Source organism: Choristoneura fumiferana, chromosome 18 (genome assembly GCF_025370935.1).
Source record: "Choristoneura fumiferana chromosome 18, NRCan_CFum_1, whole genome shotgun sequence".
NCBI lineage: Eukaryota > Metazoa > Arthropoda > Insecta > Lepidoptera > Tortricidae > Choristoneura > Choristoneura fumiferana.
This window is the reverse complement of record NC_133489.1, coordinates 14,746,340-14,771,335: the sequence shown is the minus strand read 5'-3', so window position 1 is coordinate 14,771,335 and position 24,996 is coordinate 14,746,340. Positions and strand designations below refer to the sequence as shown.

Genomic DNA, 24,996 nt, shown 5'->3' with positions numbered 1-24,996 from the left:
TCTGGCTTTTGAGGTTCAACATTTAATAAAAAAATATCTATTAAACCTACACGCATGTGTCTTACATGGTTCGATAGCTAAATGTATGTAGATTATGGTGATATCAATAACTTAATACCGACAACAAGGTACCTTTTCCCAGATAATGCCACATATATTGCTTATAACAATGTAAAGAAATAATAAAAAAAGATTGTTCTCAAACATGCTCGGAAAGTCACGAAATGAAGACATGAAGTTTCTTATTTATGGCTCCCTACATTACTTCTTGGCCTAGGCCATAAGGTGTATACTCGTATCGTCCATTAATGTCCGCTGCTCTAACTTTTTAACTTTGCTTACTAACATTTAACTGACAAAGGAAAATTACAAACAGCCACCCACCACTAGACTCTGTAAGCATTTGCGATATTGCGATGAGATGGATGGATGGATCGCACAACTTCTTAAAATTAATAAAAATAAGCAAAGCCGTGGAGAAAATATTACTTAGTCGCTATCTATAGGTACGTTATACAATAATAATTGCGAGGTGTATACTATGAAGCTCATTATTAGCGTACGCTTCGTAAGACACGTACCAAAGTAATGCATTATAAGTGATCAAAAAACAAACGTAATTTTTTCAAAATTGTGACAATGGTGTGGATGTATTTAGCTGTGGTAGCATTATCTGTGTATTTTTTAAACAGATGGATACGAAGCAATGAAAAATTCGAGATGATTCCTGGTCCTAAGGGCATTTACATATTTGAAAATGCACTCGATTTTCTCATGGACCCAGGTATGTTATTAATTGTAATAAATTATTTGTATTTCGTTTGTTACTATGTAAACCTTTATTTTACGACGTTTTATGCTTATTTGTATTATGTTTGCGATGTTTGTTAAAGTCAAATTTCAAGTGATATTTCAAATACTCCTATGAATCGAATCGACTTATTTTTTTTAAATTGAAACGGATACGTCATTAGTTTGCAACAAATTTGAAAATATTTATTTAATGAAAATACTATCTAACATCCAAAGCTAAAACAATAATAATATATAAACTAAACTAATATTACAAAATAAAAATATCATCCTAATTTCCTGCCTCAGGCATTGACCCCAAGACACTGGCAGCATTACCTCTCTGAACTGTTATTCCTAATCTTTGCGAGAGGTAAGTGCCAGCCCTGGGGTCACCTGAGGCCAAAACCAGACGAGTAAGATAAGTCCTTGATAAAAAGTTTAGTGTCTTCCGACCATGGTCCCATTGTGTCGAAAGCAAGCGCCGCAAATTCATGATAGTTTGTTAAAGCTGAGTATTTGCGGCGCTTGTTTATCTGAGCCTGTTCAGCAGCCGCCCCAGCTCTGAGCGCGGTGCTCTGGATGTGAGACGCGGCAAGAGTGTCGACACACGTCGCGTCCCACACCAGAGTTCGTCCCAATGTCCAAGGCACTAAGGTGGCACCATCCGACCTTTTTCCGTTGTCCCTCAACAAATCGCACGGCTCTAGAGTTGCTGGAATTGATGCGATAGTGAGGGCCCGACGAATGAGGGCACCATGTCGATATAAGCGGCCAGCACTTCTTACACATGAAAAACCGTGGCGGCCTAGATGATCCACTTCCTTACCACGCTGGCATCGGTGGGGCTCACAAGCTCTGCCCCCCAAGCGCAAGCAGACAGCTATGCGCAAATGCGCTGGATCTAGCATAGTGCTCAAGTTTGTAGACTGTAACGCATGCAGCCAATGACCTGACTCCCTTTCCGAAACAGCAAGAATTCGGTGGTCGGTGGCACCTGGGGACTGAAGAATTAGCCGATTGTGAACTAGCTTTACCGCTGGCAGATCCCATAATCGTTGCATACACGCGTTGGAGCCTGTCGGGGCATCTTCTCCAGGGCACAAGGCGCGCCAAACCTCCGTAGCTTCCGTCAAGTACGGGCCACCAACATCAACACAGTTAAAAACGTTTAGAATCTGTCTGATGAGTGGCACCGAACTGTTAACGGAGGATAAGAAGGCTGGGAGCGCTGTGCTTGAAGTTGTTCTTAGCAACAGCGATCGTCAAAGATACTGTTAAGTATTTTCGACACCGTTTTTCGTAGGAGGGCGTCAACGTCTGCGGTAAGGTGCGGATGTTTCCATAAGGGACAACAACGGAGTAAATATGTAAATTTAGGAGTAAAAAGGCACATGCGTAAAATGAAAATGGCCGCATGAGGGTGTTTTTTTTTTTTTTTTTTATTTCTAAAAGCCTGTCAGATGTTTGTCTGAAAAGGTCTAACTTGGGATTTACAAGTTTGTATGTTTTTATACAATTACTTATACTGTACGTACCTATTTCTGTTTCAGTTACGTTATTCTATCATTTTAGAAAACTGGGTGAAACATACAAACAATTCTACAAAGTGAAATTGGGACACAGACAATTTATAGCTATATTAAATCCAGAGGACACAGAGGTATTCACTGATTTCCTTGTATTTCTGTATCTGTTCAAAAATTTTAGGTAGGTATGTTGTTTCAAAACATCGTATCCTGTTTCAGTTATTGCTTGTTCTGTTCGTCTTTTACTTGTAATAACTGTACATTATAATCATGTGTGTGTAAAATGTATTAAGTCTTAAATCGTTTGTGTCTGTTGTTTGTTTAATAAGTAGTATTATTTATGCTGATCATAGCACTTAATAAATCATCATCATCATAATATTAAGAGCTCAGCGCTTGTCGGTGGAGTAATCGCATTTCCGTACACCTCTCTGTCGATGCTTTGAGCTCTTGATCAGGCTTGCCAGGTGTACGGTATTTTACCGAACCGTTCGGTATTTTAGCACTGTGTTCTGTTTTATACGATACTCGTATTACATTATTGAACCTTCTCTTTGGCTTGATCCATAAACGCACGTCTCGGTCTTCTTCTGCCAAATAATAGTAGGTATTCTGCCTCTCCGCCCTCTATTTTCCCTTCAATTATTTGTTCTTGGTTATGTAACTATACCTAGTGCCATCCACGAAGACGTGTGATTTTGTCAAAATTAGACATTAATGACATTGTAATAAGAACCACGGCACGCGTCATCGTGAATGACTCTACCTATATCATGTCGTATCAGGTGCCCCAGCATAATCCCTCTTCTAAATCAATAAGTAATGTTACCTATATTTTACTTGTGATAATAACTTATGTAGGTACCTACCTACATCCTTGTTTTAAGTAAGAATTACATTTTAAGTGCAATGTTGTTTCTTAAAATATTTACCGTACCTAAACGACTCAAAATAGAATTCCGGTATAATTCTTCAACATTAGGTACCAACAAATTCGGTAGGTATGTACCTAAGTATGTTACTACATTCCGAAAAAATACTATTTCTCCCGACGTGATACATACATACATGCACTTCTACATGCTTCTACTTACTACTTTTACTGCCTTTGAAAACGACGTTCTGTTCATATTTAACTTTTTATGATATTTCGAGTATAAAATTTAAGCTTTTAATCTTAATTACGATATAACGTCACAGGCTACGCACGTACATGTAAAAGTTTTTATTGTAAAACTTCCCAGCATTTTCATATTTATTATAAACTACAGAATTTTGAGTTTGGGAAACATATCGTTTGACTTAAATGATTATATTAACCACTGATCAGCTGGTGCGATTGGGTTGCTTATCCCCTGTTTCACCATCCATTGATTAATTTTATTTGACAGATAAATGTGATGCCGTCTCTGTTTGTTTTGTTCTAATAGACTGAGACGGCATCACATTTATCCGTCAAATAAAATTAATCAATGGATGGTGAAACAGCCCCTAAGTCTACAAAACTTTAATAATGTGGACTCCTAGCGCCATTTAGTGAGTAAATATTACAATCTCCAACCTCCAACATTCAGGGGGCTACTACGAAATTTGAAAATCGAAGTTCGTATCGTACCGTCCCTCACTCTCGTATTAAATAATATAAGCGTCAGCGCGGCGGCAAGATAGAAAATCTTTTTCCGTCATGTTTCCTTTAGTCTTCGCTCCCCAGGCATGCCACTGCCTGGAGAGAGTTCTCTCTTATTGTGCCTGACCCCATAATTGTATTATTAAGTTTACTAAATAGATATCTACTTTTCACAGGCAGTTATTTCCAGTACCAAATACAACACCAAAGGATTCCTATATGGGTTCATTGAACCATGGCTCAAAGAAGGACTTCTATTAAGCGATGGTATACAACACTGAAATTTTAATATTATATGTTCTACCCATTTTATTCATTAAAAATTACACAAAAATTGTATGTTTTGTCTATGCCTAGCAATGATAAATGTCACAGAGGCACTAATGTTCCCTCATCGTTCATCCGCCATTACCTCTCATATTTCGCTTTCTAGATTTTTTTTTACCCTACAACGGCAAAACCTACTAGACACTGGCAAAATTGTCCTCCAATGGACAGAGCCATATTTTTCTTAAAATCTAATCTATTCTTATGTTCAGATAAAGCACAATTTTAGAAAACGTTTATATTATAACCAATTGGAGTAGGTAGGTATATACAGTCGCCATCAGATGTTTCGGAGCGGCCTTAATTAATAATGGGTTGTAATTAACGCAGTTTCTTTAAACTGTCATTTTTGGCTTCAAATTTAATTATTTGTCTTCTGAATTAATAAATCAGCGTCTAATTTTAAGCGCCTAATATACTTTTGAAGCGACCGTAAATTGTGTAATCCGAGCTACGTTTCAATAAATCAGCATGACGATTATTATATAGCAATTAAATTTGTAATATGCCTACAAATGTTAAGCTTCCAATAATAAGTGTATCTCTTGCATCTAGAAAACAATTTTAACAGACTCTAATTTAATATTGTCACCTCTATTTTTATACATTAGTATATGGAAATTATGACTGAAGCAACTATAAATGAACATCAAATTTAATATTATTGTCATCAAAAAATTAACAGTGGTAGGTCTAATTTTATATAACGTCGACTATTTTATACGTTAGAATTTAAATAATTAGTGACTTAGGGCCCGGCCACATGTCTACGTTGCGGCGTCGTCAACATAAAACGTGGAGGCAGCGGAGCGAAGGTAGCGGAGTGGATACAGTGGAGTAAAGTGGAGACAGCGGAGCGGAGTACCACGGAGCAGAGGCATCGGAGCGGAGCGGAGACTGCGCAGCGGAGTGGAGGCTGCGGAGCGGAGTGGAGACAACGGAGCGGAGCGGAGACAACGGAGCGGAGGCAGCGGAGTGGGGGTAGTGGAGCGGAGTGGAGGCAGTGGAGTAAAGAGGAGACAACGGAGCGGAGGCAGTGGAGTAAAGCGGAGGCAACGGAGTGGCGATGGACAATGGAGCGGAAGCAGCAGATCGGAAATAGTGGAGTGGAGCGGAGGCAGTGAAGTGGAGCGGAGGTAGTGGAGTATTGCCTCCGCTCCGCTCCACTGCCACCGCTCCGCTGCCTCCGCTCCGCTCCGCTCCGCAGCCTCCGCTCCGCTGCCTCCACTACACTCCGCAGCCTCCGCTCCGCTGCCTCCGCTCCGCTGCCTCCGCTCCACTCCGCAGCCTCCGCTCCGCTGCCTCCGCTCAGCTACCTCCGCACCGCTGCCTCCGCTCCGCAGTCTCCACTTCACTCCACTGCCTCCACGCTGCTGCTTCTACTCCGTGGTACTCCGCTCCACTCCGTTATCTCCGCTTTACTCCGCTGCCTCCACTCCGCTTCACTACCTCCGCTCCGCTCTACTGCCTCTGCTCCGCTGCCTCCACTCCGATGTCTCTGCTCCGTGGTACTCCGCTCTGCTCCGCTGTCTCCGCTTTACTCCGTTGCCTCCGCTCCGCCTTGCTACGGTGGGGCTTCTATTTTCTTCTCTGAGGTTCAAAAGGTAACGAACGAACCTATTATGAAAATATGAGTGTATTTTTGTTAAAGACGTTCACTTCTTAATCTTGTCTAATTGTAAACAAATAAATGCGACTCGTTGCGGTATTCTGAATGCAGCACGCTCATTGGCAGGCGCCGGCCGGTTACGGCGCGTGCGCGCTCTCGTTCCCGCGCAGCGCACCACGAGGTGTGTTGCTAATTTTCATTAAAAAAGAAGACGAATTATTAATTTAGTTGCTAAGTCATTATTTACGATGCTCCTTATCGGGGGTTGATTTTGATTAAATTAGTAGACAGATATTGAAGCTCAAAAATAAATAAAGTTGCTGACTTACAATGTTAGTCGCCAAATCATCAATTTTGAAGATAATATATTTAGCCGAGTTATATTATTTGTTGTTTGTAAATTGTCGCTCGATTTTGCATAATTTGCTGGTATTGTAAAGATGGCATATGGTGGATGGTGACTTTAGTCGCTGCACTTATTATTTCCCATTAATAATAGTGCATGTGCCGATATTTTTGACCACCTTGGCCGCTCCGAAATATTTGATGGTGACTGTATATACCTACCTATCCTATTACTCGTGTGTTTAGCGTGATAAGTCCTGTTTGTGGTATTTTAACTATGAACTATTTTTTTCCCAGTAATTGACCACTGACCATTAAAGCTTACTTTAACAAGATACATTTATTTGTTACAGGCGCAAAATGGCTTCAGCGTCGGAAGATTCTGACGCCAACGTTTCATTTCAATATTTTACGCCATTTTAATGTAATATTGGAAGAAAATTCTAGAAAACTGGTCGAAGAACTGGCCGCAGAAGTAGGCAAAGATTACACTGACGTGGCAACTTACATCACACAATTTACTCTGCATTCTATTTGTGGTAAGCACATTGAACCATTATAAGTACGAGTACCTACCATCTACATTGATCACCATGGTAGGTAAATTAAGAACAAACAATATAATCTCATTGAACCACCTTCATAAGTGTTGGTTACTAAGAATTTCTTTGTTTCAAATATAAGTAATGATCTAAATTGTAAATTATAGAGACGGCCATGGGTACTCAACTAGATAAAGACACAAGCCAAGTCGGACGCAGTTATAAAGATGCCATAATTAAACTAGGAGTATATGCTGTATATAGAGCACAGAGGATTTGGCTGTACCCCAACATCATATTCTCACTAACTAAAATAGGAAGAAAACAACAGAAAATTTTAGATCTAATGAAATCTTTTCGTGATAACGTCATCGATATAAGAAGAGAGTCGGAAAATATGCTCATTGATGCAACTAACAGCAATGAAGAACGAGAAATATCGATGTCAAGCAAAAAAAGGTTGGCGATGTTAGACCTTCTACTTCAAGCTGAAAGAGAAGGCATTACTGATGCAAACGGTATTGGTGAAGAAGTGGATACATTTATGTTTGCGGTGCGAAATACTTATACGAAATTTTTAACTCATGTAACATTTCATTAAGAACGATTCGAAAAATTTAATCTTCATTTGATTTTAGGGTCATGATACGACGTCCACAGCTCTACAATTTACTTTGATGCTTTTGGCAAATTATCCAGATGTTCAGGTAACTAAACCTCATGTTCAATGCAATGGCACTTTTTATTTTTCTGTAGGTATGCTGTGTTTCTAAATTGGATACCGATATGGTACTTTCAGAATAAAGTCGTTGCAGAATGTAATGAAATATTCAAATGTCCCACACAACAAGCAACCATGAGCGACTTGGCGCGGATGAAATATCTAGAATGTTGCATCAAAGAGTCACTGAGGCTATACCCGCCAGCGCATTTGATAATGAGGAAGCTTAAGGAACCCTTGAAACTGAGTAAGTAAATACTTATGTTCTACCCAAATACTCATGTAGGCGTACCTTTTTTTTGTGGGTACGTACCTAGTGCAACTTAATTATTTTATTCTTTCTTATAATAATCGTTTGCATAACTATTGTCATCTCATTAGCGTTTTTATATATCGACGATCAAAACAAATACTCAAAGTCATTGCCAGTTATTACATCTCTATCTACATGTTAAGTCTGAAGCAAGTCTGAGGTTAGAGCGAGTGCACTCTAAGCGCCAGTTAGTGAGGAACATCAAAATCTCATGACAAGGGGTGCGCAAAACAATTTTGGTGGTGGTTGATCTTGAGTGGCACAGGAGATAAGGGTAGGGTTAGGGTTAGTGATTTAGGTTAGAGTTAGGGCTTAAATCAAGCCCCAAAAAACATCTTCGTTCTACCTCGATCGAAGGACTAGCAGCGGCGCTGGAGAAAGTAATTAATAAGTAACATATTACCAGTACTTACGTGTTGGTTTATAAAGGTACGGGCGGCCACGAAGTGCCAGCAGGAGCAGACTGCGCTATCATGCTTTGGGAGCTACAGCGGCGCAGTGACCAATTTGTCGATCCACTCGAGTTCCATCCGGAGCGATTTATGAAGGAGCCAACTTGGCATCCATATGCCTTCATTCCTTTCAGCGCAGGACCTAGAAACTGTATAGGTATGGCATAATTAAATTCACCCTTTTTTTGGGTTCTCTACCTCAGAACTCAAAACGGAACCCTTACAAATTGAATCAACCATATTGTCTGGTTGTCACAGTCAAATTGCTCCGAATATGAATTGACTTACGCAATATTTGGTACACATATGCATTTCTGTGATCCAACGTAACGTATAGTGGTGTAACGTAAATAAGTTCATTTTATACCTGGGTAATTTTTTGGGGAAAAAATTAATAAAGTTGTACAAACTGTACCTTGCGAAATGTCTAGTACCTAAAACGGCTTGTTATTAATCTCGACATTTTTCAACACAGTTTGTAGTAAAAATGTATCATTTCCCCCATCCCTATCGGAAACTACTGTGCATTTTTTCTACACCTACTATTATTATTTATTATGAAACAAACAACAAATAAGTATGAAAATTTTAAAACATTCAGGAACTGCATGTATTGTGTATCTCTAGTCTAATTCTAAGATTTGATATAAAATAACTATTAACAATAAGTTCCCTAACACACATCACATAAATATACCTATGAATGTGGTCATTGTGTCCAACTAGTGCAACACTCCGATTTGAGCTTGATTATTTTTTTCAAGACCTGATGTTAGATTTTTTTTATTACGAAAGTCAATATTATACGTACGTATGTATAATTAAGAAATCATCTTTTGTTTCAGGTCAAAAATTTGCAATGAACGAGATGAAGTTCGCTTTGTCAGCAGTACTGAGGAATTATAAGCTGCTACCAGTGACGACACCACAAAACATAGTCTTTATCACAGACTTCATACTTCGCCCCACCGAACCTATTAAAATAAAATTTGAAAAAAGATGTTAGATAGTAAGTGAAGCGACAAGTGAGAAAAAATCCAATGAGAGAAGGGTGAACTAGGATATGTCTTCGTATGCAAAAATAAGTTACTACGGCCTTATTACGTCGGAATAAGAGTCTGTGGTTTATATTTGCTGTACATGCACCCTTTGCCTTATTTGCTATCACTATCACTTAATGAAAATGTGTTTATTTAAAAATATACAGTGGTTGACAAGAATTACCAGGGGTCCCCGCACTAGGCTTCGCCTGTAACGCGGGGAACCAGTTAAAATTATATTAAGTTATTAATTCAGGTTACAACTGGCTTAACTAGTATACAAAACCTTAGTTTAGCTACAAAACTTACAAAAATTTCAAAACTTTCTCCGCTGTAGGTTTTATTGTGAAAATTCCATTCAACTGATAATTCCCAGCCTCGACTAAATGTAATCTGAATTTTATTGTTGTTGCGGGTCAAAAATTTGCAATGAATGAGATGAAGTTCGCTTTGTCAGCAATACTGAGAAATTACAAACTGCTGCCGGTGTCGACTCCGGCAAACGTCGTCTTCATCACAGATTTCATACTGCGCCCCGTCGACCCTATACAAGTTAAATTTGAAAAAAGATAGATTACTTAAGTTTAACTAAGTACCTACTAGGGTAAAACCTCCAGTGAATGAACACTTAAGAAACTTTTCTACTTTGAAAAATCACTACTCTGTACTTATTAATTATTGTAATGGTTTTATGTAATTTAATCAATCGTTATTTAATAAACAAGAATTTAATTTCTGCGATTTTTTATTACGTGTATAGTTTTTGAGTTATGGAAGAATTTATAAAAAAGTACCCAAAAACCTAGTAAATGAACGAAAAAGTTAATGAATGAACAGAGAAAAAACCCAGTGAATGAACATTATTTAGATAGTTTTAATCAACATTTAGAAAAGCATTTTTAACATAAAACGAAGTCTTCTTCTTCAGTTATTATTATATAAAATCTTGAGGTAGGTACAGCACCTTCAGTATTCCAATTATGTTTCTGTATTACAAAAATACATATATAATTCTGTTAAAGTAGGTACAAATTAAGCACCTTAATATCTTGATTAATTTACTTTTTTTAAAAACTCGTAGCTCAAAATAGATAATTTTTCCGAGTGAACTTTATAGACGTTATATCAAGGTTCAATTTTGTTGACATATTGATTTTAGATAAGTACGAGATTTTTTCAGTGACGATAATCCGAGCTTTATAATAAAACTTAATAAATAACAAACATTAAACTCTATTGATACTCGTATTCTAATCAGTCTGTAATCAGTCTCTAATTAGTTAAAAGTATCATCATTTGGGACAAAAAAATCTTAACAACCCAATTTTTAATTATAGATTGTGGCTAATAACAATAAGCAACTTACTTACTACGAGCAAACTCTACATCATTTTTTAATCATTTTTAATTTATATAAAAATAAAAATCGATCAAAATAAATCAATAAAACAAAAAAATATATAATTATATAGTAATTCATGACAAATAAAAGGTACACATTAACTGAACAATTGTTTTAACTGTTCCTATTTCCTTTCCTCGCAATCCCCATTTTCTCCTCGACGCGTCTATCCACCCTCGTTGTACCGGCTCGGGTGACTATATGAACGTCTTGGGTAAAATGGCTTGTTTTATGCTCTTGTTGTACAATCTAATATTATTAAGAAGTCCAATTTAGAAGTAAAACTATCGTGCATTTCGATCACGTCCATCGTTACCTACGTTGTTCATACATAGGGTTAGTAGGTATCTAGTAAATGAACAAAGCCAAATTTCTATAGTCCATTTACTAGATTTTTCATTCCTATGAATGAACATGTGGTGTCCCAATACTAGTTCAAAGAAACAGAATCGTTTTCTATGCAGAATCTGAAAACACAACCTTAATACGATTACGTTAACATTTAATTTTAGGAAAAAAACTATATTGAGCCGACACGGTTTAGACGGTTTTAGAACATTTGATAAGCCAGTAATGGAACACCTAAAAATATCAACTTAACCGCAAAATAAGCCACTAAAGAGTACAATTATAGAAGACTAGCTTTTGCCCGCGACTTCGTCCGCGTGGAATAGTAACTTTGGGAAGTATTGAATTTATTTAGGATACCTATTCTGCCAATAATAGTATATAGAAACTTCTACGGTTAACTGAAAATAACCTATTTTAATACATTGCTATAAGTATAAACTACTTACTTATGATTTTTTTTTTGTTCTTCCATCCATTTGCTCCATCCATGTTCTTTGGTAAAACGTAAATATTTTGCGGGTAGCCATATTTTAGCTAGACTAATTCTTCATAGTGAACTCTTGACACATTACGTCCTTTATTAAGTTAGGAGGGTAAGCATAGCTACACATATTTCCGATAAATATACTTATAGTAAATTGGTTTGGAAATCCTTAAATAAATAGGTCGATGTATAAAAACCGCCGGAACAAATGATTTTTAGGGTTCCGTACTTCAAAATGAAAAAATGGAACTCTTATAGGATCACTTTGCTGTCCGTCCGTCCGTCTGTCTGTCAAGACCCTTTGTCTCGTAAACGCGCGGAGTATAGGTATCGAGTTGAAATTGAAACCCTAAACTCAAGTCAATAGTCCCAAAAGCTGTGAAAAAATAAAACTTCTAAGTCAAGGCAATCAAAGCTACAGTCATTAAAAGGTGTTTCCATACAAATCGCCTAACAGAAAAAGTTATAGGGTACTTCGGGCTGTCCTAGAAACTTGGAATTTTGCATAAAGGTAACTCTTTATAGCAAAATAAATAAGAAAAATCTGAAAATCATAATTATTCATGTCTGACTGTCTATCAATTACTGTTTATCAATAAGCCATCTAAAATTACCCCACACTGCGTACATTTTGCTTATGAGCTTAGAAGGCTCTGCTAACACTGCATCGTCCCCTCTGCAAACATCCAGGTAAAGTTTTCAAAAACGCTTGAACAAATATTTAGGTATTTATTTCCTATTAGTGCCCAAATGCCAAATTTCATAAAGAACCATCGATTTATCTTCGATAATGACAACCTTCCATATAAAGTTTCATCCCCTATTTCACCCCCTCACATGTCGAATTTAAAAAAAAAAGCGTGAACAAACATCTATTTATCTCTTATTACGTGCCGAAATGGCAAGTTTGATAAAGATTAATCGATTTATCTTCTATAATGACGACCTTCCATACAAACTTTCATCCCCTATTTCATCCCCTCACAGGCTGAATTTTCAAAAAAGCTGTAACAATTATCAACTTATTTCTTATTAAGTGCCTAAATGCCAAATTTTATGGTTTTATCTTCGACAGCGACGAACTTGCACCATTTAAACTTTCATCCCCTATTTCAACCCCTTAAAGCCTCTTTTTCACAATAAAAGATAGCCTATGTTCTTTCCCAAGGTCTATTCTATCGCTGTACCAAATTTCATCAAAATCGGTTCAGCGGTTTAAGCGTGAAAGCGTAACAGACAGACAGACAGACAGACAGACAGACAGAGTTACTTTCGCATTTATAATATTATAATATATAAATATATATAATATATATAATATATATAATAATATAATATATATAATATATAATATATAATATAATATATATAATATAAATATATAATATATATAATATTATAAGTAATAAGTAATATAAGTAATAAGTATATAAGTATATAAGTATGGATAGTATGGATAGTATGGATTTAGCTCTTAATCTAACCAATAGCTAAACTTTATAGTGGTATACATGAAATAAGCAGTTCAAATGTTACTCCAAACATGCACTGTTCTTACTTGGGATCTAATTTTTCCATACAAAACTTCAAAAGCAGAAATACGTGAACTTCAAACGCCTGCCATGTTGAAATTGGTCGAAAATAAATTTACCGATTGTTGCCATTGCATAGGAAATCGAGTTGCCGGTAAGAAAAAAAATACGACAGTTGGTGGAAATGGCTATATTGCTTATTTAAGGCAAAAAACGTGATTTTGTTCATTCACTGGGGGGGGTTTATTCACTGGAGGGTTTACCCTACATGTCTTGAAGTGTGCATAGTTAATTAATAAATTGATAAAAAATGTGTGCCGCGTGTTTCTTTCTTTGCATTGATTTTTTTATAAATAACTTAGTAGCGAGCCTAAATTTAAAATTTGGTCTGATTCAGATATTTAAATAAAACATTTTAAGACAATTTTTTACATACTACCTTAATGTTTGTCTGGAAATGGGTGTTTGAATCACTTTTAAACGATAAACCCGTATAAGGAGACATAATGTTACCTTGATTAATTTTGCATTTTGTAAATCATTGTTATTGGTGTTCAATAATAGTAGATTGTACAACAAGAGTATAAAACGAGCCACTTTACCCAAGACGTATATAGCCACCCGAGCCGGTACGGCAAGGGTGGATAGACACGTCGAGGGGAAAATGGGTTTAATGCTCGAATTTTACACTGCTTTTCACTTCGATTGCGAGGTAAAGAAATAAAAACAGTGGGAACATCTTTAATTTTTCATGCATTACTATATAATTAGATTTTTTTACTTTTATTTATTTATTTTGATTGATTAGATTGATTTTTAGTTTTATGTATGTATTCAAAGTTTAAAAAAAATACATATAAACTTTTTTGTTTGTGGCTGTTGACACCCTTTGGTCTTAGACGAAGATTTTACTTTATGCACTACAGCAAGACTAGAGCATAAAAAGTCATTTTATGTCGCCTAGATCCAGCATAAACACGAACTTTACGAGCATGAGAAGTGAAATAGTTTTACCCGAGGCGTTCATATAGCGACCAGACCGGTACTCGTTTTACGCTCTTGTTGTACAATCTACTATTTATGTCGCCTAGATCGGGTCCATATTGGCTCACATAATTTTTTTATTCCTATTTTTTGTTTTACTACCGAAGTACTAATTTGTGTTCATAATAATCACTCTTCATAATTTTTTTCTCATACTTTTTTGTTCTAAAATTTTCATTGGGCTTTTGCCCTGCAGTGGGACACATTATAAGTTAGTAGAAAAAAAAACAAAAAAATATTATTACTAACATCAGAACTCATAACAGACAGTGATCATATTTTTTTTACTAATAATGTAATTACTAAGAACATAATTTTCAACTTATAATGTTGTTTTTCAGAAAATTTTCCTTGATAACAGACAAATATCATAATTTTCTTATTAATACTAGCATTAATAAGAAAATATTTGAACTCTAGAATTGTTTTTCAAAACGGTAACTACCTATTCAAAATATGATTTACTTACATCGTTAATTATTTCTATTAAAAGTATCAGTAAAAAAAGTCGTATTTTCTTGAAATGACTCACGAAATTTGTAGTTACGAGTACGTACGAGGTTTAACAATTTAGACGACGACAGGTACATGTTAGGTATAAACTAGCGACCTTCTCCGTTAAAAACAGTTATCAAAAGGTGGCATTGCACACATTTATCATTTAAATAGGTACGTTGTTTTATCGCCCTCTACTATCTGAACTGAACCTAATTATCTGAACTATCTTAGACTTGGAATTAGGACGCGTAGTAGGTAGTAGGTACAGTCGGTTTCCTAACATAAGTAACCAATTTGTTATGCCGTTAATATAGTCTTTACAAATGGTTTTATTAATACAACAATGCAATACTTCCCCTTCGGTAAAAAAAGCGATAATCGATAAAATCAAAACGCAAACGTGTTTTCAAGAATTAAATTGATTGAATTAGTAAGAATTACCTACACAATAATATATATTTAATACTTGAGTCAACTCTATAGCATTGACAGGCATGTCACAGATACATATTGGCGAATTCGATTTGTAGCATTCGAACATGACGGATGTAGACAATATCTAATTTAGCTATTTCTGTTTCTTTAGCTAGTTGAAGTATAATTTCGATAGTGTTTTATGCGGCGATTAACCTTAACAGTGAACAGTGATCACAAAATTTTATGTTCTATGTTGCTCTCGTGTCTGACATTTTTAGGGTTCCGGAGCTAAAATAGCAAAAACGGAACCCTTACAGTTTCGCCATGTCTGTCTGTCTGTCTGTCCGTCCGACCGCGGCTTTGCTCAGGGACTATCAATCAATGCTAGAAAGCTGTTATTTTGCACGCATATATATATGTAAACTATGGCGTCAAAATGGTACAAAAAAAATAAAATAAAAATATTAGGGTAGGTACCTCCCATAGACATAAAGTGGGGGTGATTTTTTTTCTCATCCAACCTTATAGCACAGAATCAGTAATAGTACAAGCCTATAGTGTGGGGTATCGTTGTCAATTTTTCGATTCAGTGATTTGTTTGCGAAATATTCAACTTTAAAGTGCAAATTTTCATGAAAATCGAGCGTCGCCCCCCCCCCCTCTAAAATCTAAACCGGTGGGTGGAAATTTTTAAAAAAATTCAAGATGGTAGTAAGTATATCAAACTTTCAAGGAAAACTATAACGGCTAAGTTTGCTTGAGAATTATTTAGTAGTTGAAGAGTAAATAGCAGCCTAAGGTATAAAATATACCTAAAATTTGAATACTTCGTACAAAATACGATGTTCTTAGAATCATAGAAAAAAAATATGACTTCATTTTTTCGTAATGACTACGGAACCCTATTTTGGGCGTGTCAGACACGCTCTTGGCCGGTTTTTATTTAATGCGCAAGCTGTCTCCACGTGGTTTCTGGAATTTTACTATCAAGTTGCAAAAACTACAATCATCGTAGTACAACGTCCCTCTCAAAGAGAGTTTACCTTGACACTGGCGAAATTGTCCCATTAATTAGGACAGAAAAGCCAATTTTTAAAAGAGAAGAAGAAGAAGTACATATTGGCGTCGTAAACGTAATTTCTTCAAATAGCTTCAAAAACATTGGGCGGGCTTGGCTTAAGAACAACTTCAAGCACAGCGCTTCCAGCCTTCTTATCCTCCGTTAACAGTTCGGTGCCACTCATCAGACAGATTCTAAACGTTTCCAACTCTGTTGATGTTGGTGGCCCGTACTTGACGGAGGCTACGGAGGTTTGGCGCGCCTTGTGCCCTGAAGAAGATGCCCCGACAGGCTCCAAAGCGTGTGTGCAACGATTATGGGATCTGCCAACGGTAAAGCTAGTTCACAAACGGCTAATTCTTCAGTCCCCAGATGCCGCCGACCGAGCAAGAATTCTTGCTGTTTCGGAAAGGGAGTCAGGTCATTGGCTGCATGCCTTACCGTCTACAAACTTGGGCACTATGCTAGATCCAGCGCATTTGCGCATAGCTGTCTGCTTGAGCTTGGGGGCCAGAGTTTGTGAGCCCCACCGATGCCAGTGTGGTAAGGAAGTGGATCATCTAGGCCGCCACAGTTTGTCATGTGTAAGAAGTGCTGGCCGCTTATATCGACATGGTGCGCTAAATGACCTCATCCGTCGGGCCCTCACTACCGCATCAATTCCAGCAACTCTAGAGCCGTGCGGTTTGTTGAGGGACGACGGAAAAAGGCCGGATGGTGCCACCTTAGTGCCTTGGACTTTGGGACGAACTTTGGTGTGGGACGCGACGTGTGTCGACACTCTAGCCGCATCTCACATCCAGAGCACCGCGCTCAGAGCTGGGGCGGCTGCTGAACAGGCTCAGATAAACAAGCGCCGCAAATACTCAGCTTTAACAAACTATCATGAGTTTGCGGCGCTTGCTTTCGAGACAATGGGTCCATGGTCGGAAGACACAAAAAAAAATATCAAGGACTTATCTACTCGTCTGGTTTTGGCCTCAGGTGACCCCAGGGCTGGCACTTACCTCTCGCAAAGATTAGGAATAACAGTTCAGAGAGGTAATGCTGCCAGTGTCTTGGGGTCAATGCCTGGGGCAGAAAATTTGGATGACGTTTTGATTTTGTAACATAGTTTAGTTTATAAATAGTTTTATTCTTGGATGTTAGATAGTATTTATTGTTTTTTCATAATAATATAATTTCAAATAAAAAACCGACTACAAACAACCATGACAATAATTTTCTACCAATCTGAAGTCGGTGCCTTAGCAAGAGCCAGCAGGAGTGATTGAAGCCATATAGTATGTAGGCGAGGTAGACGAATATAGGTCAACTCCTACTGGCTCGTGCTGAGGCACCGACTTCAGACTGGTAGAAAATTATTTTCATGGTTTTTTGTAGTCGGTTCAATTTTTGTTATAATTTTTTTTATATGGTCATTTTGTTAAACACATTACATTACTGACATTTTCATAAGCCTAGTGGCCGCCTTTAACGGCAGGAGAAGAAGCTATGCTTAGCTATGGATAAATATTTTTAACGTGTAGATATAATGTGTAGATATTATAGGTAATCATATTGTGTAAACATATTATGTTTCAGATGATATCCGGCAGCAAGCTGGCGTAAACTGGATGCGAGTGGCAATGAATAGGCAAGACTGGAAAAGTAGAGAGGAGGCCTATGTCCGAAGACGGGCGCTATAAGGGCTGTTATAGATTAAATTGGCGTTGATTGTACCTATTACGCGTTATCTTATGAATAACCTCCCACTTCTCTTTGCTTTTAGTCGATAATTTCACAGCCGATGTAAATTAGTTGAGTTGTTTTGCAACTGAGAACAGTTTCGTTATTAGGTATCGCTATCGTATCAGAATGTGGGTCTTTTTATTGTTAACTGTGATAATTCTATGTGTTGTTCATGTTTTGTTGAATTACAATAGTTTAGCGAGGAAAATGAGAAAGATACAAGGACCAAATGGTCACTTTATAGTAGGTAATGCGTTTCAATTTATAGTTTCACCAGGTACGTTAATCATGGTATTTAATTGACAGTGTCTCTCCTGTTACAAGATGAAGAATATTAATAATTATTATGTTTTTATCGATAGATGACTTAATGGACCTAGGAAGACAATTGGCCAAAAAATTTCCAAATATTTACCGATTTTGGTGCTACCCTATCGGAACAGTGACGATATACAGTCCAGAAGACATAGAGGTACTTAATCGTTACTTGATTTGACCTGTTGACGCTTAATTTCAGTAGTAGCGATAATAGATAAATTATTTTATCCAAGTATTTAATCTATATACTTGTCAAATATTTACAGTCGTTCCTCATGTCATGATCATGAATAGCTATTAAGCTATGTTTTTTTTTTCAGATTGTAACTTCAACTATGAAACACAGTGAGAAGAGTAGAATATATTTATTTTTAAAGCCATGGTTGCAGGAAGGATTGCTTTTAAGCAAAGGTAAAATTAAAAAATTAAATACCTTATTCTCAATTGAACTAAAATAATAAATAGACAAAAACATAACACAAGCAAGCAAGCAAGTAAATGTTACCTATTTGTTTTTTATTAGCAGACAGACCGTTTGTTGGACGAAATTTGAGATACATATTTAAAAAACTTTATTGTTTTTAATAAATCTTAATCTTTACTGCAGGCCGTTTCACAAGAGCTGGCAACACAGAGTACATATAGAATGAAATTAATCAGTGACAGTGTCCATGTGTGCATCTCAAAATGATTAAATAAGTACCTACCTACATGTTGATTCAATGATAAATTATATGATGAGAGATACCTAACCGTTTAATATAATCTCTTCTCATAACCATTCGTTCAATTAATTCGTGCCAGAACTTGTGAATCGACCTACGAGTAAATATAATATTAAAACAAAAATAGATCCCTTGTTGCACTAGTTAGTACTCGTACAAAAGATCGTTAATCTCAAAAACTCCTATAATACCTCCAATACAGGTAATGTATGTTAGAAAGTACGTTTTAATATAAGACCTATATTACGACACCCGCAGGTGAAAAATGGCAAACAAGACGGAAAATTTTAACGCCAACCTTTCATTTCAACATTCTACGCCAGTTCAGCAAGATTTTGCAGGAAAACTCGCAGCGATTGTTGGACATCCTATACAACACAGCAGAGCGACCCATTGATGTTGTGCCCGTTATATCAGAGTTCACGCTTAGCTCCATTTGTGGTAAAAAATATGTGTTTTAGCGATATATCATACATTTAATTGACGGAACGCTGCTATAGCATCTTCGGAACCTTCCCTAAGGGGTCTGGTTTAAACCATTTGTTTTAGTTTTCATTATTATTATTATTTGCCTCTTTATGTAGGTATTTTAAGTTTAGGTTAGTTTTATTTTAATTGGTATGTACTATTTTCATGTCTTTTCAATGTAAATAAAATTGGATTTAAGTCTTTAATTGACTGTCTTAGTTAGATATTGATCAACTCAACATGCCAAGCTCAACCGTTGGACCCGAATACTAAATTCGATGTAGGCAAAGAATAAGGACGAATTTTACTAAATTCTCACAGGACAGGGAATTCAGCAATGAAGGTGAAGCCGCTGCTGGTGTAAGCTTGTATGACTGTAAGCGACACTTTATTTAAGGCATTTTGGTATTTGTTAATTTTAACAATTAAATTTTATTTCAGAAACTGCTATGGGAACTCAGTTAAACAAAGATAACATTGCAGAAGGAAAATCTTATAAAGAAGCAATTTATCAAATTGGCAGTATAGTCACCCATCGCTTTGTTAGAATATACTTAATAGTAGATTTCATATTTAACCTAACATCTTGGGGAAAAGCTCAGAAGAAGGTTCTAGACACAATTCATAGGTTCACTAGTAAAGTGATCCGCGAAAGAAAAGAATTACTTAGGGATATGGATTTAACAAGCATTGGCGAAAAAAGCGATACCAATGATGATATCTTTATGAAGAGAAGTAAAAAAGTAGCCATGTTGGATTTGTTGATATCTGCAGAAAAAGATGGTTTGATTGATCATGCTGGTATTCAGGAAGAAGTTGACACCTTTATGTTTGAAGTACGAACTATATATTTTTATTTGAAAATCATCATCATCATCATCCCAGCCTATATAATTTTGTACAAAGCATATCTAAGTACGTCAGTGAATCAACGTTTAACTTATACTGTGAATAATCAGTATTTCGTGTTTTTAACAGGGTCATGACACCACTGCATCTGGATTAACTTTCTGCATGCTATTGATGGCCAACAACAAGCACATACAGGTATCTAAAAAAGAATTAAATATTTATTAGTAAGCGTGTAAGGTGCTTCATAATTTTATCGGCATTTTCAGGACAAAGCTGCAAAAGAAATTAATGATTACTTTGGTGACACCGATCGACCCATTGAGATGGAAGATCTGGCAAATTTACGTTATTTGGAATGTTGCATCAAGGAGTCCTTGCGTATTTATCCACCAGTGCACTTTATCAGTAGAAGACTATCAGAAGATGTGACATTGAGTAAGATACAATATTTTCATATGAAGCTTGTTAAACACGACCGCAAGATTTAGGATCGCTTTGAGCACAGGCTTTGAGTCACACGGCTATTAAACAGGCGCCTTTGGTAAATTAGCGTTATAAGCTCGATGAGTGTTTTAGTCGTACAGTCAATTTGGAACTTGCGTATAAGTACGTCGGTTGCTATTAAACTGACCGCCTTGTTTTATTTTTAAACCATTGGCGGTTGAAAGGTTAATTCCAGAAATAAATATTCGATTGAATAAGCGGATAGATTAAATTGAGGCGACTACTTATTAAATGGCAACAAACATCACTGGGGTCACCACACCAATCAAAACCGTCAACGCAACAAGAAATTCTACATATTTTTCAGGCAATTACCACGTTCCCGCTGGAGTGGAGTGCCACATTTCGATCTTCGACTTGCACCACCGCGAGGATCTATTTCCTAATCCTTCAGTATTCGATCCGGATCGCTTTCTGCCGGAGAACTGCGTTGGAAGACACCCTTATGCCTACATCCCTTTTAGCGCGGGACCAAGAAATTGCATCGGTAGGTAATATAAGTATTTGGGTCGTACCTATTCCAGTAAAATTACTAATACGATGGGTTCAGAAGGTAACGACAAACACTTTGTTGGTCAAAATTTCATATTAGAAAATTGCCGCCTAGGTACCTATTACGGAACCTACATACACTTACACTGTGGGAGGTAAGGTAACGACTTGGCGGGTTTTAAATCTGTAAAAATAGTAGCTTAACCGTATCAATATTTATCAATAGATAATTAATCAAAGGATGATACAAAAGCTAAGGCGTATAGAAATATGCTACAAATTTAAGTCACATTCTAAATAGAGATGTGCTGATCATGACTTTGGCCGACTAGCCGACTAGCCGATTAGTCGGTTGTAAAGAAGCCGACTAATCGGCCGACTAGTCGGCCAAGCCGATCACAGTTTTGGGGATTTCCGTGACGCTTTGTTAACCAGCTGATTTGGGCGCAAGTCGCAACCGACGCCTGTAAGCGTCTCGGAACCTGTTTATTTTATTTTATTCGTATTATTTTATTTCTAGATTTTTGCTTTTGTATCTAACAAAGCGGTTTTTCTGTGAAAAAAATATTTTGAACATGAAACTACCGTGAGACTCACTCATATTAAATATAATGACCCGGATAACTCACGTCTTAAATCGAGTTTAGCTCGACATGTTTCGGGCTAATCCGTAGCCCTTCGTCTTCGGACCAACGCGACGCGAAAAAAATATTGTGTAAAAATAATGCCTACTATTATTGTTCATTAAAGTGAAAGAGCTAAAAAAAAAATTAAATTTAATCATGTCAAAAAAAACGGCATCCGAAAAGGCTATAGAACCGAATCGAATCCGACTCGGCTGGACAGATGGGCCTCATGAGGAAGCTCAAAGTCACTCAGAGGGCTTTCTCTGCGGGATGCACGGGGTTTCTCTGCGGGATAGAATCCGAAATGATGATATCCGCAGTAAAACTAAGGTTACCGACATAGCCCGAAGAATTGCGAAACTAAAGTGGCAGTGGGCAGGGCACATTGCTCGCAGAACTGATGGCCGATGGGGTCAGAAGGTTCTCGAATGGCGTCCGCGGACCGGGAGACGAGCTGTCGGTAGGCCTCCAACAAGATGGAGCGACGACCCGGTTAAGATCGCGGGATCGCGGTGAATGCGGAAAGCACAAGTCTGGTCTGAGTGGAGAGCCTTGGCGGAGGCCTATGTCCAGCAGTGGACGTCTTTCGGCTGACATGATGATGTCAAACAGAAAGTCTCGTGTAAGGATTTTTTGAACAATTAGACAATGATTTTCGTAAAGTCAAGTAGGTAGAACTAATGACAAAATATAATTTCTCGTGTGGTGTGGGCAAGGAGAAACAGTCAATACTACAAAAATTAACAGCTTGAGGTTTTTATATAATGTAATTCCCCCTCTGTGTACCTAAACCTACATGAAAATAAATATTTTATTGAAATATACGTACAAAGTAAGAAGCCGGATAGTCGGCGCTTTTTGCCGACTATTCGCCGACTAGTCGCCGACTACGAAAGTGGCCGGATAGTCGGCTTTCCCGACTAGTCGGCGACTAGTCGGCACATCTCTAATTCTAAACCTTGCATTCACAGGTCAAAAATTTGCGATGCTCGAAATGAAGTTATTGATGGCGGAAGTTCTGCGGAAGTTCGAACTGCAGCCTGTCACTCGCCCGGTGGACCTCAAATTTGTAGCCGACCTTGTGCTGAGGAATAAGTCTGCAGTTTACGTCACATTTGCAAAAAGAAACAACACAAGATTTTAGACCGGAATTAAACTTTGTACTTTTAACTGGCTACCCGCCGCGGCATCGTACGGGTGCAACTTTGAAAAAAGAGATGAAAAATAAAGGTGTATATAATCGAGACATTTCACAATTTTTACCGCCATTTTCCAAAACTACAACCGCGCGAAAGCGGGGCGCATCGCTATTTACAAATAAGTCGTCAATGCTTTAGCCGGGAAACTTCTGATCTGCAAATGCTGGGTCTCTGGAACAACACAAAATTTTGGGACATGAAGAATGTTAATGAAGACCACGATGTAATTTTTGAGAATTTTCACCGAGACTTTGGGAAAACTCTAAATTTTAATGTAATGCCTAACTATTATATTTCGGGACTTAATAACGACTGCTTTATTTATTATTAAAATTACCTCGAAATAACAACCACATTGCAGCGGCCATGGTCAAAGTGTAGGGTATGCGTTCGTATAGGCACAATACAAGTACTACCTAATAAAGGTTACTTGTATTGTGGTATAGGCGCGCGAGTTTTTTCAATTACCCGCATCTGATTTTCCTATTTAGGTAAAAAAAATGATTTGGCTGAAATAGTACATTACTGTAGAGGCCGTAGCGTAGCGAGCGAGAGCGTAGCGAGGCCGGATAGGGATGCGAGGCCGGCAACCCCAGGTTCCGGCCGAGGCTTGAATAGTGCTTTTCTCAAACATTACATGAAATAAAATTAAAAAAAAAACAATAAATGAAGCTGGCGGGACGCTAGTCTGGTCGCGGTGTTGTGTACGCGCGTGTCGCGCTGTCTGCTAGCGGCGCTGCTGTGCGTGCTGTGGCTGTGCGTGGGCCGCGTGCGTGTCGCAGAGCGCGCGTTGAAACAAAAGACGGTCGCGTTGCCGGCCAGCGGCCTGCAAGGTTGTATGAAATCTCTTTGCAGGCCGCTAGAGTGACCGCGCGCACGCAGCTGAGCCACAGCGCCTGCAGCGCGATACTTCTCGGCCTATTATTTGTAACACAACGTCAATATTTCATGTCATGTTTGAGAAAAGTTATTTTTCACGACACTGCTCCAAAATGTGGCCATAGATAACCTAAATCCAGGACCCAAAACTGCTGACTTATTTATGGCTATAACACGACGAAAATATTTTTCCCGGCGTGCTGAAACGACAATCGGACCAATCAAAAGTAATCGTCTGCTGCGTGTAAAATTAAATTGACCAATGAGAATGCGTCATTTATGACTTTTATGAGGTGTTTTTTTTTCTTAAACGAATAATATGCACAGAAAATGCTTTAATTTTTTTTTGAAGTATGAATAACGCTGGGGCATCGCAGCAGGTTGGACGTGACGATACGAGGATGGTTGGGTACTGGCCACTAAGAACGGACTCGTTTAAAAATAATTATTATGTCACAAAAGAAAAACTAAAATCGGCGGGAGCAACGCAGTCTTTGGATTGTTATTGTTTGTTTTGTGATGAATGATTTTTTCTCCAATACGGTTGGAAATGTCCGCCTAACTGTCGCAAACATAGTACACGAAGTTCATCCTTATAGACTGCCACAGATAAATAAGAAACACAACAAAATAGTTATTTGTTATACAAGGCTGGAAAGTGACTGTTTGGCACGAGTGCTTATATTGAAACCCGAGCAAGCGAAGGATTGTAGGATTGAACAACGAGCGAAGCGAGTTGTTCAAAAGAAGAACCGTGAGCGTAGTCGAGGGTTTCAAAGGCACGGATGCTTAACAACTTTACAGCCGAGCGAAACACACAATTTTTTCATCTCACGACAGCGAGAAAAATAGTAGGTAGATGGAAGAAAATAAATTGAACACTCTTATAAATCAGTCTCAGGTTATGCTTGCTAGCCTGCCCGCGGCTTTTTCTCAATCCCAGAATTTTCACCCCATAGAAATTTCTCAAAATACATTCACGTTCTTGTCTTCATAAAAAGAGGGAATTTCCAAGTCCAAGTAAAAGTTCAGCTTTTTAGATCCAGGATTGAGTTGGACGTTGATAAGTTAGTTAGCCAGAACTTTTTAAATTTAACTATGCAAGTAGCTCTCTAAA

At 37.6% G+C, this 24,996-nt stretch overlaps 1 protein-coding gene across 1 annotated transcript; it reads left to right on the top strand.

Moving 5' to 3' along the window:
• The first annotated feature begins 565 nt into the window (after positions 1-565).
• LOC141437543 (uncharacterized) lies at positions 566-23,312 on the top strand. The gene is made up of 19 exons (XM_074100974.1): positions 566-784; positions 2,346-2,455; positions 4,125-4,215; positions 6,583-6,768; positions 6,939-7,324; positions 7,410-7,478; positions 7,571-7,739; positions 8,235-8,414; positions 9,103-9,258; positions 16,176-16,924; positions 17,886-18,093; positions 18,179-18,288; positions 18,455-18,545; positions 19,118-19,300; positions 19,769-20,163; positions 20,306-20,374; positions 20,446-20,614; positions 20,991-21,170; positions 22,773-23,312. The coding sequence occupies exons 1-19, from the start codon at positions 640-642 to the stop codon at positions 22,943-22,945; spliced, it is 3,819 nt and encodes a 1,272-aa protein (XP_073957075.1). The 5' UTR covers positions 566-639; the 3' UTR covers positions 22,946-23,312.
• The last annotated feature ends 1,684 nt before the right edge of the window (positions 23,313-24,996 follow it).

Bases quoted from the DNA above. Each gene is read 5' to 3' on its own strand.
- LOC141437543 (XM_074100974.1), top strand. From the start codon at position 640: ATGGTGTGGATGTATTTAGCTGTGGTAGCATTATCTGTGTATTTTTTA. The intron at 7,740-8,234 runs GTAAGTAAATAC...TGGTTTATAAAG, and splicing joins TAAGGAACCCTTGAAACTGA to GTACGGGCGGCCACGAAGTG. The intron at 18,094-18,178 runs GTACGTTAATCA...TTTTATCGATAG, and splicing joins TCAATTTATAGTTTCACCAG to ATGACTTAATGGACCTAGGA.